Source organism: Mustela nivalis, assembly GCF_964662115.1.
Source record: "Mustela nivalis genome assembly, chromosome: X".
Lineage (NCBI taxonomy): Eukaryota > Metazoa > Chordata > Mammalia > Carnivora > Mustelidae > Mustela > Mustela nivalis.
The window spans coordinates 90,344,682-90,360,494 of record NC_139040.1 but is presented as its reverse complement, the minus strand read 5'-3'; the positions used below and the strand labels follow the sequence as shown (position 1 = coordinate 90,360,494).

Sequence of the window (15,813 nt, the reverse complement as noted above, 5' to 3'; positions counted from 1 at the left end):
CTTGCTTGGTCTGCCAGGCCTGAAAGGGAAGAATATGATGAAAAATTCCCTCCCAAATTCAAATGGTGTGAGTATTGTACCCTTTGGGCTCAGGTATGAACTACATGCTTACCATCAATTCAGACTTTGTCAAGAAGAATGAGACTGAAAAATAAGCAAAAGTTATTTTTAACACCTTTATTGAGAAATCATATATCATACAGCTCACCCATTTAAAGTATACAGTTCAGTGGTTTATGGTACAATTACAGAGTTGGGCAATGATGATTACAATCTAATTTTAGAATATGTCTATCACTCCAAAAAGAAACCCCATGCCCATTAGCAGCCACTGCTCATCCTCCCCAGCTCTCAAGCCCTTGGCAAGCATTAATCTGCTTTCTGTTTTTATAGATTTGCTTATTCTAGGCTTTACCTATCAATGGAATCAACAATATGTGGTCTTTTGTGATTTATTTCACTCAGCATAATTTTTTCAGGATTCAACCATGTTGCAGTATGTATCAATACTTCATCCCTTTTTGTGGCTGAATAATAATCTGTTGTATGGCTAGACCAAAGTTTATCCATTCTTCATTGATGGACATTTAGGTTGTTTTCACTTTTCAGTTATTATAAGTAATGACTCTTTGAACATTTGTGTACGTGTGTTTTTTTTTCATGCTATGTTTTATCTTTTTTTAAGTTTTTATTATAATTCCAGTTAGTTAACATACAGTGTTATATTAGTCTCCGGTGTGCAATACAGTGATTCAACACTTCAGTACAATACCCAGTGCTCATCCCAGCAAGTGCATTCTTTAATTCCCATCACCTATTTTACCCAACACCCCATCCACTTCCCCTCTGGTAACCATCTGTTTGTTCTCTATAGTTAAGAGTGTTTTTTGGTTTCCCCTCCCTCTCTCTTGTCCCACCCTTTTCTCATTTGTTTTGTTTCTTAAATTCCACATATGAGTGAAATCACATGGCATTTGTCTTTCTCTGACTTTTTTCTTTTCTTTTTTTTAAAGATTTTATTTATTTATTTGACAGAGAGAGATCACAAGGAGGCAGAGAGACAGGCAGAGAAAGGGAGGGAAGCAGACTCTTTGCTGAGCAGAGAGCCTGATGCGGGGCTCGATCCCAGGACCCTGAGATCATGACCTGAGCCGAAGGCAGAGGCTTTAACCCACTGAGCCACCCAGGCGCCCCTTTCTCTGACTTTTTCACTTAGTATTATACTCTCTGGTTCTAGCAATGTCATTGCAAATGGCAAAATTTCATTCTTTTTATGGCAGAGTAATATTCCATTGTATATAGTAAGCACCACTTTACCCATTCATCAATCAAGGGACACCTGGGACATTTCCATATCTTGGCTATTATAAATTATGCTGCTATAAACATCAGGGGGCATGTATACCTTTGAATTAATGTTTTTGTATTCTTTGGATAAATACCTACTAGTTCAATTGCCGGATGGTAGGGTAGTTCTATTTTTATCTTTTTGAGGAGCCTCCATATGATTTTCCACAGTGGCTGCACCAGTTTTCCCTCCCACCAACAGTGCAAGAGGGTTCCCCTTTCCCCACATCCTTGCCAGCATCTGTTGTTTCTTCTGTTGTTGATTTTAGCCATTCTGACAGGGGTGAGGTGATGTCTCACTGTAGATTTGATTTGTATTTCCCTGATGATCAATGACATAGAACATCTTTTCATGTGTCTGTTGGCCATCTGTATGTCTTCTTTGGAGAAATGTCTATTCATGTCATTTTTTAATCGGATTATTTGTTTTTTTGGGTGTTGAATTCTATCAAGTCCTTATAAATTTTGGATATTAACCCTTTATCAGATATGTCATGTGCAAATATCTTCTCTCATTCTGTAGGTTGCCTTTTAGTTTTTTGATTGTTTCCTTTGCTGAGCAGAAGTTTTTCATTTTGATGTAGTCCCAATAGTTTATTTTTGCTTTTGTTTCCCTTGTTTGAGGAGATATATCTAAAAAAAAAAAAAGTTGCTATGGCTGGTATCAAAGAGGTTACTGCCTGTGTTGAATGCCTGTTTTTCAATGTGACCACACTATTTTACATTTCTCCAGCAATGTATGAGTATTTCAATTTCTCTGTATTCTCACCAACTCTTGTTACTATCTTTTTGATCATTACCCATCATAGTGTATGAAGTGGTATCTCACTGTTGTTTCATATTTCTTTAATGTTGAGTATCTTTGCCTGTGCTTATTATCCATTGCATATATTCTTTGGAAAAATGTCTATTCTGATTCTTTGCCCATTTTTTACTTCTTTTTATTATTGAGTTGTATCAGTTCTTTATATATTATGGATAAAAGACTAATATTAAATATGTGATATGTGAATAGTTTTCTGATTATGCAGATTATTTTTTCACTTTCTTGGTGATATTGTTTGCAGCACAGAAGTTTTTAACTTTGATAGGCTCTAATTTATTCATATTTTCTTTAGCCACTTGTGCTTTTGGAGTTCTGAGTAATCTTGCCTAACACAATTTCAAGATGATTTACTCCTATGCTTTCTTTTAAGCATTTTGTAAGTTTTTTTTTTTAATAAATGTAATTCTTACATTTAGGTTTATAGTCCCTTTTTAGTTAATTTTTGTGTGTGGTGAAGGGAAGGAGTCCAACTTCATTTTTTTCTGTGTGGATACCCATTTGTCCCCACATCATTAGTTGAAAAACTATTCTTTCTCTATTTTTTATTGTCTTGGCACCTTTACCAAAAATTATCAGATCCTAAATATGAGGGCCTCTTTTTTTTCCCCCAATATTTTATTTATTTATTTGACAGTGAGAGAAAGAGCACAAGCAGGGGGAACAGCAGGTAGAGTGTGATGCAGGCTCCCTGCCAAGCAAGGAGCCTGATGTGGGACTCAGTCCTGGGACCCTGGTATCACGACCTAAGCTAAAGACAGACGCTTAAACACCTGAGCAACCCAGGTGCCTCTGAGGTCTTTTTTCTGTACTTTAAATAGTAATCTGTTTATTTACATGTCTGTCTTTGTATGTGTACCACACTGTCTTGATTACTGTAGCTTTGTAATAAATTTCGAAATTGAGAAGTGTGAACTGTCCATCTTTTTTCTTTTTAAAGACTGTTATGACTATTTTGTGTTCCTTGCAATTTCATATGAATTTTAAGTTCAACTTTTCAATTTCTGCAGAAAAGATAGCCAGTATTCTTATAAAGATTGGGTTGAATGTGTAGATCAATTTGGGGAATACTGTCATCTAACTACTAGATTTAGATTTTAGTCTAAATAATCTTTTAGATTTTATTTAATTTCTTTCAACGTTTTATAGTTTCAGTATAAAATTCTTATATTTCTTTTGTTAAATGTATTCCTGAGTGTTATGTTCTTATTGATGCTATTGTAAATGGAATTGTTTTCTTAATTTTGTTTCCAGATAGTTGATTATTAGTGTGTAGAGATACAAATGATTTTATGTATCAACCTTATATCAGGCAGTCTTGTTGAACTCATTTGGGCAGGTAGTTGTGAGCAATATGAGAAGATCAGTAATATGCTTGGGATTACAAAATAAAGAATTAGATAAATCAGGACTAGACTAATAGGTTACTATGTACTGAGCATTTTTATGATAGGTTAATGCTTCTCAAACTTTAAGATGCATATCAATTTTCTGGAAATCTAGTTAAAATGCAGACTGTTGTTAGTGGATTTGGGGTAGAGGCAGGATCCTGCCTTTCTAACAACTTCTCAGTAGACAGCTGGTAGCTTTCATTTATTAAGCCACAACTATGCAAGATATACATTATTATTCCCATTTTATACATAAGAAAATAAACTCTAAAATTGAGCATATAATATAGGTTCACAGAGTAAGTGGCAAAACCAGGACTTGCAAACTCTTCATGTTAATGCCAAAGCTGGACACTTCCCATTCTATCACACTGGCAATCTGGAATAGGAAGAGATCACTTGGGATAAAAATGATGTATATACTGAGGGAAAGAGTTCAGGGTCAGAGGTGCTGCCTGAAGTGCATTTGGGTCTAAACCTTGAGGTTATCTTGGAGAGTGGATCAGTGAGAACTGTGCTTTTCAGGTTGCTGAGAGGCAAAGTGTGAGACTGGACTATAAGGTAGAAGATGATGCTAGTAAACAGAACACATAGCTGTAGGTGGTCTAGAAAGTGCCCCACCTCTCTGTTCAGGCTAGACTCCAGAACTGGACTCTGTACTGCTAAGGTCTACCTTAAGATTACACCTATTGTTGACTCTTCCTGAATTCTAAATTATTTTACTGGGGTTAACGAATAGTATATCATCAGTGCTATCCCTCAGGGACCAGGGTAAGAGTAGAGATGTAGGTAAGGCTCTGGTCAGATGGTTACATATGAAGGATTATAGATAGGTAACCAAATTCCTTTCCATTATTTTTCAGTAGAATATTAGAGAATTTCCATCACCTCAGTCAAAACACTTGAGATAATCTTATTTTTTTTTGTCCTTAGCACCCTTTATTGAAGCATAACCCTTGATGACAATCTGGCAGGCATATCAATGTCAGCCAAGACAGGAGTGGTGGAGGACACAATCACAGAAACAATTAGATTCAGAAAAATAATAGCTTTACATGGCATAGGTGACCCCCAACAACTGTACAACAAACACTGGTTCTTAATCGATAGAAATTGCCCCCTGCCCCACCCCCCTCTAAAGATCTACTAATCTTCAAAGACTATAATACACTGTTACAGAACTGTTACTGGCATAGACAACTCCTTTGCCAAAGACAATGGGAGTCACCAAGCTCCAAACAGAAGGAAGTAGCCAGAAATGTGCTCAGCTTCCTCCATCTGGGACTTGCTATGGGCAGAGCAGCACTTTCAGGGAGACTGGGGTTCAGGCTGTGGTTGTGGTTCCCCCAGGGAAGCTTTCTGACACAGGGGGCTAAATGGAAAACAGAGCCTGATCCTGGATTTGAAAAAGTCTTTTTCATCTTTTATCCTCTTAGTTCCTCTGCATTGTCTCTTCCTTTCTGGGGTCTTGTTTTTAGTGTGTCTGTCTCTCTTGGGTTCCCCTTGAGCACTTATCACTAAGCCCTGGCTGAGTCTGTAGCTGGTGGGACTCAAGGAGACTTAACGACCCAGAGCCTGGGGTTGGGGTAGGGGAATAAGAAGGGACAAGCGATAGTAACCCTTGCACGGATTCCTCTCTATCAACCTATTACCCACTGGGGCCTGTGTGAGTATTTGAAGAGAGAGGATAGAAGTCAGGACCAATAACTCTCTTTGGGGAAATCCTCTGGCCCACCTTCCACACTGCTACACACCTCAGACCTTGCCAGAGGGCTGAGCCCAGGAAATGAGAACAGGGGAGAGGCACTGCATCTCAAATAATACTGGCAGCTCTGAAGTACCATCATTCACATCTGTAGCTTGGGGCATTAGTTCCTGTTTAGTAGCAGACTTTTGTCTGCCAAGCTTCACTGCTCAGTATAGGGTTTATTTTATTAAGTGCTTTAGAAACCATCCTTCTGGTGAAAATGAGCATCCTTTTGTTCTGATTCCAACTCTAATCTCAGGTGGGATGAGGGACAAAAATAACATAGTCAATAGTACTTATAGAGTGATAAATTTAATACACAACCAATCTAATGCTGACTAGGAAAACCCAGAATGTGGTCTTTGTGTCCAGGTACTCTTCCCTGTGCCTGTGTTCCCAAAAAGCTGTTTTAGCACCACCCCAAATCTTAGAATGATGGATTATGTTGGCCTCAAACCACCCCCGCCCCCATACAGGACATCTCAATTTACTCCTTATTTATCCTAGAGCCTGTTTAAGAAAAAAAAAAAAAAAGATGACAACAGCAGCCTCTATTCATAGCACTCCCCCACCTTCCTCAACCTTGGCTTGGGTAAGCCTAGCCCTTTACAAGCCATCAGCCTTCCTGAATAGCAAAGATTCCTCCACTTGAGGGGAGAATGGCAGGTTGACATTTTAACAGTGGTTCTGATAGCAGCAGTTCACTTAAGAGCATACCAAGGGACCCCCTCAGGACACACAGCTGGACAATATTCTTCCATTGTTTCCAAATACAATGAAGAGGAAATGGAAGCTAGAGAGCAGTATTTGTAGCAGCAGCAAAGTTCTTTGGCAAATTCTTTGGCTGAATGAGGCATCCCTGCTGCTACAGTTCACCTCCAAGGACCCTGGGAAACTCAGCAGTAACTAGAAGAGATGTCAGGGCTTAACTGGGCAGGGCTGTGCAACATGAACCAGGGGCTCCAGTGAGCGAGGAAGAGGGAATGGAGCTGGATAATAGCCTAGAGTTTGGTCACAGCTCCTTTCCTGCTGTCGCCCACCTGAGGGATTTTCCAATTTTCTAGGACAGGACCTTGGCAACAATACCAGCGTTCATTGTTTGTGTGCCTAAGATCCTGGCTGGGTCCTAAGTTGCTCTGGGCAGGGGTGGCGGGGTGGGTTGTGGGTTGGGCGGGTGGTTGATGAAGGGGTGGCCCTGACTGGAGCTTCTAGCTACCATGAATTTTAGTTCCCTGGGTCAGACCAGAGGCTGGAAAAAGCAAATGTGAGATGGAAGATTTCCTGAACTCTCTGCTACCCAATTTCTTAGATGGGAGGTGGTAGAGAAATGGGTAAACCCTTAAAACTTAAACCTGTTGGGGAATGCTAAGCTTATGGTTATCCTGATGTCAAGGAAAGTATAGGGCCAGGCCAAAGTAAGCTGAGTTCAAGGTGAAAACTCCTTTCGTAGACCCTTGTAAACTTCAGGGAAAGAATTCAAGACTTTGGCTCTCCCGGGGTTGGCAGGGGTGAAGAATTTGAGGCTTTGGCTTTTGCTCATCTAACCTCAGTGAAATTCAGGCTGATCTACAGAAAACACCTTCCTTCTGGGATTACTTTTCCCTCTCCGATTCCCCTTTTCTCACCTTCTTAGTTAACAAAAATGAAAAAAAAAAATCAAAACATAAAAATAAATAAAATCAAAAGGTCATTTAAAATACAACAAAGAACCCCTTCCTCAATAATGAAATGTGTATCCAGAAGTCAGCTTTAGTGGAGCTCTTAATGGCCCAGAGCGTGAAGACCTTAGGGTAGGCACCTATAACCCCCAGCAAGGAAAGGTAGGAAGGGACAGAATGTGGTAGGCCAAAAGTCTCAGGACAGGAGGAAGGCCACACTAGCCAGGGCAGAGAGTAGGCCTCCTTCCCCCTCAATCAGCTGCTGGGGAAGGTGGAAATGGAGCTGATTCGTGTAAGCCTAGCTTCTGCAGGGGCACCTAGGGGTTCCCAGTCTTTGCTTACATTCTGTTTCATGTTATTTCTTCTGTGCTTCCCACTGCAAAGCTTACATGAGGCCCTTAAATTGCTGGTGAGTGATACCTTCAAGACATTCAGATCTCTGTGGGAAATGGCTGGGCAATGAACCTTGGGCAGGATGGAGCTACACAGGCAGATTCTCTCTGAGCCTCGAGAGGCTGATTGTGGTGTGGATGGGTGGTGAGTGCATGATGTCTTTGGAGTCCTGGTACCAAGAAGAATGAAGACATTTTTTTGGTTCTGTGTGCAGTGAGTGCTTGCCTATGCAAACTGTGGGAAGGAGAGTGTGGTTGTATAATCACACCTTGATGCAGGCACTTCTGCTTCTTGCTTCTCCCTAGGGTAGAAGTTTGGGGCCTCCTCAGGGACTCCTAGCTGGGTGGGGGCATTGCTAGGTGAGGGGCAGTGACAGATGTCCAAGGTAGAGGCTATGGAACAAACTGCTAACTAACTGCTATCTACTTGCTAACAAACTGCTAACAAAGGTTGAAAGCACTTCCCGTTGTGTCTGGGCAGGGATGGCATATCAGTCTACTGGTGGATTAGAAATTGCTGGGCCCCAGGAGTAGGCTCTCCCTGAGACATTTGAGCTGCTCTTCCCCAAGCTTGATCTTCTCCTCCAGCTCTCGCTGTTCGATGATGAGAGCAGATTTCATCTTCACAAAGTGCTGGTAGTCTTGGAGCTGGTCCTGAGGCAGGTAGCGGGAGACCATGCCAAACACCAGCTTCTCCCGGCTGTCCACATGCTCCTTCAGCTCCTTGGCATCTGCCAACTGCCCTGTCAGCTGCTGCTTCTTCTCTATCAGCACCAACTGAGGAATCAGATAGACCAGTTAAGAGCCATGCCAGTTCCCAGTCGGCTGCCTAACCCATGGCGCCACCAGGAACGCGGCTGCCAACAACTCCCCACTCTGCGCTAATTCACCATCCCTAGACTTCCTACCATGAAGTCCACCTTCATGCAAAAGCCCTTCTTTCCTAGAGCAGCAGGGAGGATGAACACAACAGTGATTCTGGATGGGGCGATGTGCATTCACCCCTTTCCATCCCTAAACGGTCTTTCATCCATGGACCACCACCAGGGTTTGGGTGGGGGAAGGCTCTGACAAAGCCAGCTCATGCCCCTTCCATCCGGAGAACAAAGATCACTGTGACGGTGCTTTCAAAATGGTATGTGTTTCTGTGTTGGTGTATAGGTGTGAGTGTACATATCTGTGTGTGTACGCATGTGCATATGTGCCTTTTATTGTGGATTCCAATTTGTATCCCAAACCACTTCTGTGTGGAAAGGTAATATACTTTTGGGTTGGGGATATATGCAGAGTGGCCCAACCTGTGAAACTGATAGACTCCCAATCTCAGCTACTTGGTGAGACCTTGTCCTCTAACTCAGAGAGAAAACGAGGTGAACTTGCTGCTGCTGCTGCTACTACTACTATTACCAGCAGCACCACCAATATCGCCACAACTATTCCTACTACTACTCTTACTACCACCATCAGTACCAATACTACTATTACTACTGTTATTACCACTAACGCCAATAATACCACCACTACCACCACTACCACCACTACCACTACTACCACTACTACTATTACTACCACTATCACTATCAATACTACTACCACTACTTCTACTACTATCACTGGCAGGTAGCACTCATTCAGCTTTTACCCTGTTCCAGGCCCTGTTTTAAGTAATTAATATGTATTATGTTATATATTTATTTAAGATTTTATTTATTTGAGAGAGGGAGAGCACTGGGGGAGAGTGAGAGGAAAAAGCAGACTCCCCACAGATCAGGGAGCCCAATGCAGGACTCGATCCCAGGACCCTAGGATCATGACCTGGGCCAAAGGCAGATGCTTAAATGATTGAGCCGCCCACATACTCTGGATTATGTAATTTAATTTTTAGAACCCCATGAGGTATAGGTAGTGTGTTTTTGAAGAGACTGAGATAGAATACAGTTAAGTTGCCCACAGTCACACAGTTAATTGTTGGTAGAGCCAGAATTTCCAGGCACTTAAAAGCCAGTGCCCATACTATGATTTATTGTGTCCCAGATAAGCCAAACTTGAAAAAGGGAGCCCCGAGAAGGAACAGATAGCATTTCCCCCATCTAACCCCCCAGAGACCCCAACTCTACCTTCTCCTGGTTGGCCTCTGAATCGATGCTGTTGAGAGCATTCTCCACCCGGGCCAGTCGTCCAGAGAGGGACAGCAACAGGTTGACCACTTTGTCCAGGTCCCCAATAAACAAACGGTATTTTTCAAACTCATTGGATTTACAGACCGCTTTTAGGTTGGCTTCCACCTCCTCTCCAAGGGCAGAATTGGCACTGATGTCCTCTAGCAGTCCTCGCTGGGCCTCCCGCAGGACAGAAAGTTTTCTACTGATGCTCTCAATAAGCTGTATCTAGGAGAAATCAATAGGAGAAGGCAAAGGATGAGATGGGGACTCACAGAAACTGATCTGTGCCTGTAACCTCTGTTTTGGGATCCCTGAAAGAGATGGTAGACTCTACGTGTCCTCAGAAACAAAGGAAACCCGAGCAAGTCATGAGAAATTCCAGTTTTCTGGACAGGCGTCCTCTATCTCACCTATTTCTTCAGATCTCGTAGGAATCTGCCACCACCAAATTTCTTGGCATCAGGTAAGTGGTACCCATGGGCTAATTCTCATTTGCCAGATGTAACTTAATACTTACTGAGACCACTTAATAAATAGGAATTGGAATGCTTGTGAGAGCATGGGTTGGAAAAGCATTGTCATCAAGTGTTTGCCTTTGGTTTCATTGATTGTCCTTCAATCCACTCAAGTACCTCTTCTGTGCATGGCACTGTGCTGGCTCTTCACCCCCTCTCTGTTTGGCTTTTGAGGCCTTTTGGATAAGACTGTGGGTTCTGAAGTCCCCATAACTAGGTCTGACTTCTAGTTCTGCCCCCTTCCTGGCTGTGTGACCTTGGGCAAATTTCTTCATGGACTTTTACACTCTTGATCGGCAGAATGGGCATAACTGCAGTACCCACCTAATTGAATGTGCAACTGGCTTAGCAGGGACTAAGTGTTTAATAAAGGCTGGCTGCTATTGCTGTCATTCAGCCTGGCCCCACCCTACCGTTCCAATCTCAAGATTCAAGCTTTCAGGATTTGTCCCTCATTCCATCTGCATTTACAACACTCATCCATGCGTTCCTGATTTGCTTTATGCAGTTCTACCTGCTCTCCATCTCTTCCTTCACTTTGACTAATCTCCTTCTTTCTTGAGAGCCCAGCTTTGCTCCCACCCTCCCTGCAGGAAGCTTCTGCCTCCATAGCCCTTCCTTTCAATGATCTCTTTTTCTGAACTCTCCTGTCTTTCAGAAATAGAACACTAGAGTGTAATTTGAAGTTGTTCATTCCCTGTTTTACGTGGGTGCATCTGATCCCTCTTCTACTGATGATAAGTTTCTTTTTTTAAAAGATTTTATTTATTCATTTGAGAGAGAGGAAGAGCATGCATGCGTGCATGACAGCACAAGCACGGGTAGCAGAAGGCAGAGGCAGAGGGAGAGAGAGAAGCAGGCTCCCCGCTGAGCAGGGAACCTGATTCTGGGCTCGATCCCAGGACTCTGGGATCATGACCTGAGCCGAAGGCAGACCCTTAAACCGACTGAGCCACCCAGGCGCCCTGATAAGTTTCTTAAGAGAAGCACCTCCTGTGTCTTCTGATCTTTCTTGCCTCTGGGTGTAACCAGTTCTGGAACTCCACTCACAGGAAGGTAGTGTAGTAGAGCAGCTATTTGGAGTCAGAGATGCCTGGATTCCAATTCCACCCCCTCCAAAGTGTGTGACCTTGGGCAAGATACCCAATCTCATGGAGTCCTTTGTTTCCTCATCTGTAAACTGGAGAAGCTTCTCCTCTACTCCCACTCCCCACTACCATTGTGAGGGTTAAGTTAGATCATAGAAGTAAAATGCTTCCTATTTTGCCTGGCACTTTAAGTGCTCAATATCTGTTTAGTATTGCTGCCGCCACTGTTGCTGCTGCTGCTACTGTTGTTATTATTATTATTATCATTATTATTATTAATCACGCACTCTGAGCTAGTAGATGCTTGCCTGGTGCACAGTCCTAACAAGAACTGAGCTGCCTCAGGTTGCTCACAGTTTCTGCTCAGCATCGCACTATGGTTAAGGGCATGGACGCTAGTGCCAAACTACTTGGGTTTGAACCCCAGTTCTGCCACAAAGCACCAGTGTAGCCTTGAGCAAATCACTCAACCTTTCTGTGCTTCAATTTCCCCATCTAAAAAATGGGATAACAATAGCACTTACCTCATAGTACTGTTCTGAGAATAAAATGAGTTAATACAGGTTACACACTTAGAATAATATCTTGTATCTTGTATATATATATTGAAGTATTCTTCAGTGTTTTTTCTTTATATATATATATTCTTTTTTTTAGGTAGAGAGAGGGAGAGACAGTGCACACGAGTGGGTGGGGAGGGGCAGAGAGAGAATCTTAAGCAGACTTCACACCCAGCATGTAGCCCAACACAGGGCTCTACCTTATTATGGCTCTGAGCTCATGACCTGAGCTGAAATCAACAGCTGAATGCTTGACTGACTGAGCCACCCACACACCCTGCTTCAGGGTTTGTTTTATTATTACTCACACCCAGGCACTGTGGGACCACAGCCTTGTTGTTTTCTAGCATGTGTTCCTTTCTAGTAGTTTATTTAGAAATGTCCAAGGAGAAATGTCCAGGAAATGTCCCAAGAGAGTCTTCTCTGGGTCCAGGGCCTGGTATCTATTTCAGAACCAGTCAGAAGTCAGGAGATCACCATGATCTTAAGACTGAAGCATCATAGGTTTATATGTAGGGAAAATTCTAAAACCCCACTGGGAATTAGGAATCAATGCTACAAATGACATGACATAATTAATTAGATGCCAAGAGGGTCCCAGTTATACCTCTTACTTTTTCTTTCCCAAACAAAACTCAATGCCAGGGACAAGGGAGGGCTGGGGGCCAAACAATTAACTTGGAAAATCACCTACCCACCATAGCTCTTGGGTTCCATCGTTCCATAGATCTGGAAGGATGCAAACAAAGACAGCCCTTTGTTCTTGGCACCTACTTTTGCAACCTGAACTTCAGTCCTGGGGAAAGCGTACTGGATAGAGCTGAGGAATCATCACAGACCCAGCTAGAGCAGGAGTTGCTTTTCTAGGATATTGCAAATTGGTGACCTTCTTCACCTGTCTTCCTCAGACAAAAGCTGTCCTAGCTTCCCCACAATCACTTCAAATCACTACCTGCTATTCTGTGCCTTGCCATTTCTGGTAATTTTTCTCTTTTCCTGGTCAGACTCTTATTAGCTTTGCTCCTAATAAAGAGGTCCCAAGTAAGCCAGAAGCAGCCTTGCCATGCTCAGGGAACACAGAAGCCAAGGAGGCAGGCATCTGGATCAATACAACTCTGATACCACCATGCTTCCAATTCTTTCCCTGACATTTTGCTTCAGATTTGAAAGTGGTGGGGGGTCTCCTGCAAATGGCCTTGAGCTTTCCTATAGGTCATGCCCTGAATGAGAAGCATGGGCAGAGGAGCAATTTATATTGAGTTCAGATGTTCACAAACTGGTAAATTAGACCTTTGGGGTTACCATGGAAACCTTATTTGCTTACGAAATAAAATGGGTAAGTGCAGGGAGGGCAAAGTGATTCCAGGAATTTGATTAGAAAACTAGCCTAGTGATGCTTACAGGAAGAACAGGGAGGCTTTGCAGCAAAAACATCATTTCTATCACTTGTTCTACTATTTTTGAGAGATTATGGATTATTCTTGCAAATAAATACTAACGTTTACCAGCCTCCATTTTCTCCTTTTTTTTTTTTTTTTGGCTTAGTCAGTCTATTCCCTCACCCAGAAAGTGATACAGAGAATACAATCAATACCTGCTATTGGTTTGAGCTTGCTGGCAAAACCTGATGTACCATGGGCAGCAAGTTACTTACAGGGCTGGCTAATTTCAGAGGGACTGCGTGGTCAAGTAGAAAGTGTAACAGTCTTGACTTCAAGTCCTGGATCTACCAGTAGGTCTATAACCCTGGGCAACCTAATCTTCTTAACTGGAAAAAAGGGGATCACTGTCTCGTTGTTTTAGGGATTCGAGAGACACAGGGATGATGATGATGATGATGATGATGATGATTTCTATTACTATCATTACTCTTATTGGCTGGATCAAAAAGAGACCGAAGTTGCATTTGTGAGGAACCCAAAGAGACTAATTTGATGTCCATACTGAACGGGGACAACTTGGTACAGGGATGTACCAAGTTGTTCTGGAGAGTGTAGAGGGCAGGTCAACCTCCAATCACACAAACTAAATGCTACAAACCTAAGACATATTAGAAAACTTCACCTTTTTTTGAGCCAGTTCATGGTCAACTTCTTCCTCTTCCAGGCCAATCTCTGCCATTTCGGGTTGGTCTTTCAACTTGTTCAACAGTTCTGCCTTGGCCACAGAAATATTGTAATAGGCTGAGTAAGAGGTAGGCATCCCTGGGGCCCCCAGAGGAGGTGAGAAGTGCTGAAATTCTTGTCTGTGGAAACAAAGAATGACCATTTGAACACCTCTGTTGAGAGGCTCCTAAACTTTCTGCTTCTTAATTTCCCCATTTGTGAAAACAGGACCCTGCTTCACCAAGGAGCTATGGAATAAGGAAATGATGGACCAGGAATCACTGCTGAAATGTCAACTGACCACATGAAGATTACCCAAAAGCCAAGGCAAGGCCAACTTTGAGAACTTAGAAGGCTATTTTTATGCCCCTGACTTCAACAGGTGGGGAAATTCTTTAGGGAGGATTTGGTTTGGTCAGCACCCCACTAAGATCCAGAAAGACTAGAAGGCTACAAAGTTCTGAGCTTCTGATTTTCCATGATTCCCTTCAGTTCATGGCCCTGGCATATAAACCCTCAGGGAAGGAGGAGGTAGCAGGGATATATCTGAGACCTTAGCTATTCATCCTCCAAGACTGTTGGCTTCCCTCCTGCCCAGCCTGCATTGCTGCTCTCTCCAGCTCTATCTAGTCTACTTGCTTACAGAGGCACCCCACAGCTTTCCTGGACACTCTCATAATTTATTCTTTCCCGGTGGTGCCACTCCTGATTGACATGGCCCCTCTGCTGCAGATCACCCACAGCAAAGAGGACACCTGTGACTTCAGCAGTGGTCACCATGCTGGAGGCTGGGGTTAGCACCCCTGCCAGGGACTGGTTACAGCCTACCACATGTCTCATGAGCTCTTCTGAGACTGCCTGTGAGGCAGGCCTTCAGCCTGGGAAGGGATAGCATCTCTCCACTTCAGGCATATCCCCAAAGGCCCCAGCCTCCTCCATGGTTGCAGAATGAAATGGGGAGAAATTGTAACCCGTGGCCCCCAGGGGCTTGACAAGTGTAGCAGCAGACCCTGTTGTCTTGGGTTCACTGAAGCCCGTGGGGCTGAGGTGCTGCTTCTCAGAGCCCCAGCCCACGAAAGAGAACTGCTCCTCAGGGAAGAAGTAGCTCTGGCTCCACGCTGGCTTGGGTTTGGACTCTTCTGCCATCGAGGCTTCTGGTCTGGTGTGAGGAAGGAAATAAAGAGAAATGCTTTAATATCAGGTTTCAGTGACAGAAGGGCAAATAATTCTACCCATGGCTTATGCAACAGGGAGGCCCACCCCCACTATATTCTTGGAGCCTACCAGCCACCCCAACCCTCCACCTGTCTGTGTCACTGACCCTTTGCTAACCTCTAGCTATTTGAAAGGAAAAATAGGAGAAACTCATTAGTCATTTTTGCAGCTACTTGCAGCTCTTAGATAAAGGTCAAAAATAATGGTTAAAAGGCTCCATAGCTATTTACTGATTCATGCTATGCTGCCTCCTAATTCACCACGCAAAAGAAACTTGGGCATGCCAATATTCCTCATCCAAGGTATTCATTTTACCTGTGGGTTTTTAAGATAATAACACTAATAAACGAACAACACTAGCTAATATTCAGACGTGGCTTACTATGTCTTAGAAGCTGTCCTATGATGTGTTTTTCTGTATGTGAGGGGTAGGGGTGTTTGTGTGTGTCTGTGTGTATACATAGAGATTAAAAATGTAATGCTCACAACAACCATTTTACAGATAAGGAATATGAGGCATTGAGAAAGTGGAAGAGGAAAAGTGACTTCCTCAAGGTCACCAAATAGTAAATGACAGACCCAAGATTTAGACCGAGGCAACCTAACTCCACTATGTCACTATGCTATCCTGCCAAAGTGACAACTTGACATCATATAAAACCTTGCATGTAAGGAATTTTCTGGCTGGACTAGATCTTCGTTAGCAGACAAGAGAGAACATTCTGGAAGGAATATGAATATATGAACTTAGGGAATTCTTACCTATAAGAAAAAATATATAGGACATGTGTGAGAGAGTTCAGAGTCAGA

General features: G+C 42.9%; 1 protein-coding gene across 3 annotated transcripts in view; it reads right to left on the bottom strand.

Moving 5' to 3' along the window:
- Window positions 1–3,747: 3,747 nt before the first annotated feature.
- SHROOM4 (shroom family member 4) overlaps window positions 3,748–15,813 on the bottom strand; it is a 215,647-nt gene continuing 203,581 nt past the window's right edge. For all 3 annotated transcript variants that reach the window (XM_082717168.1, XM_082717167.1, XM_082717169.1), the window contains 4 exons: window positions 14,798–14,947; window positions 13,748–13,928; window positions 9,476–9,745; window positions 3,748–8,135 (listed from right to left, as the gene is read on the bottom strand). In XM_082717168.1, the coding sequence (XP_082573294.1) occupies window positions 7,866–8,135; window positions 9,476–9,745; window positions 13,748–13,928; window positions 14,798–14,947 (871 nt within the window). In that variant the 3' untranslated portion in view covers window positions 3,748–7,865. The remainder of the gene's footprint in view (window positions 8,136–9,475; window positions 9,746–13,747; window positions 13,929–14,797; window positions 14,948–15,813) is intronic.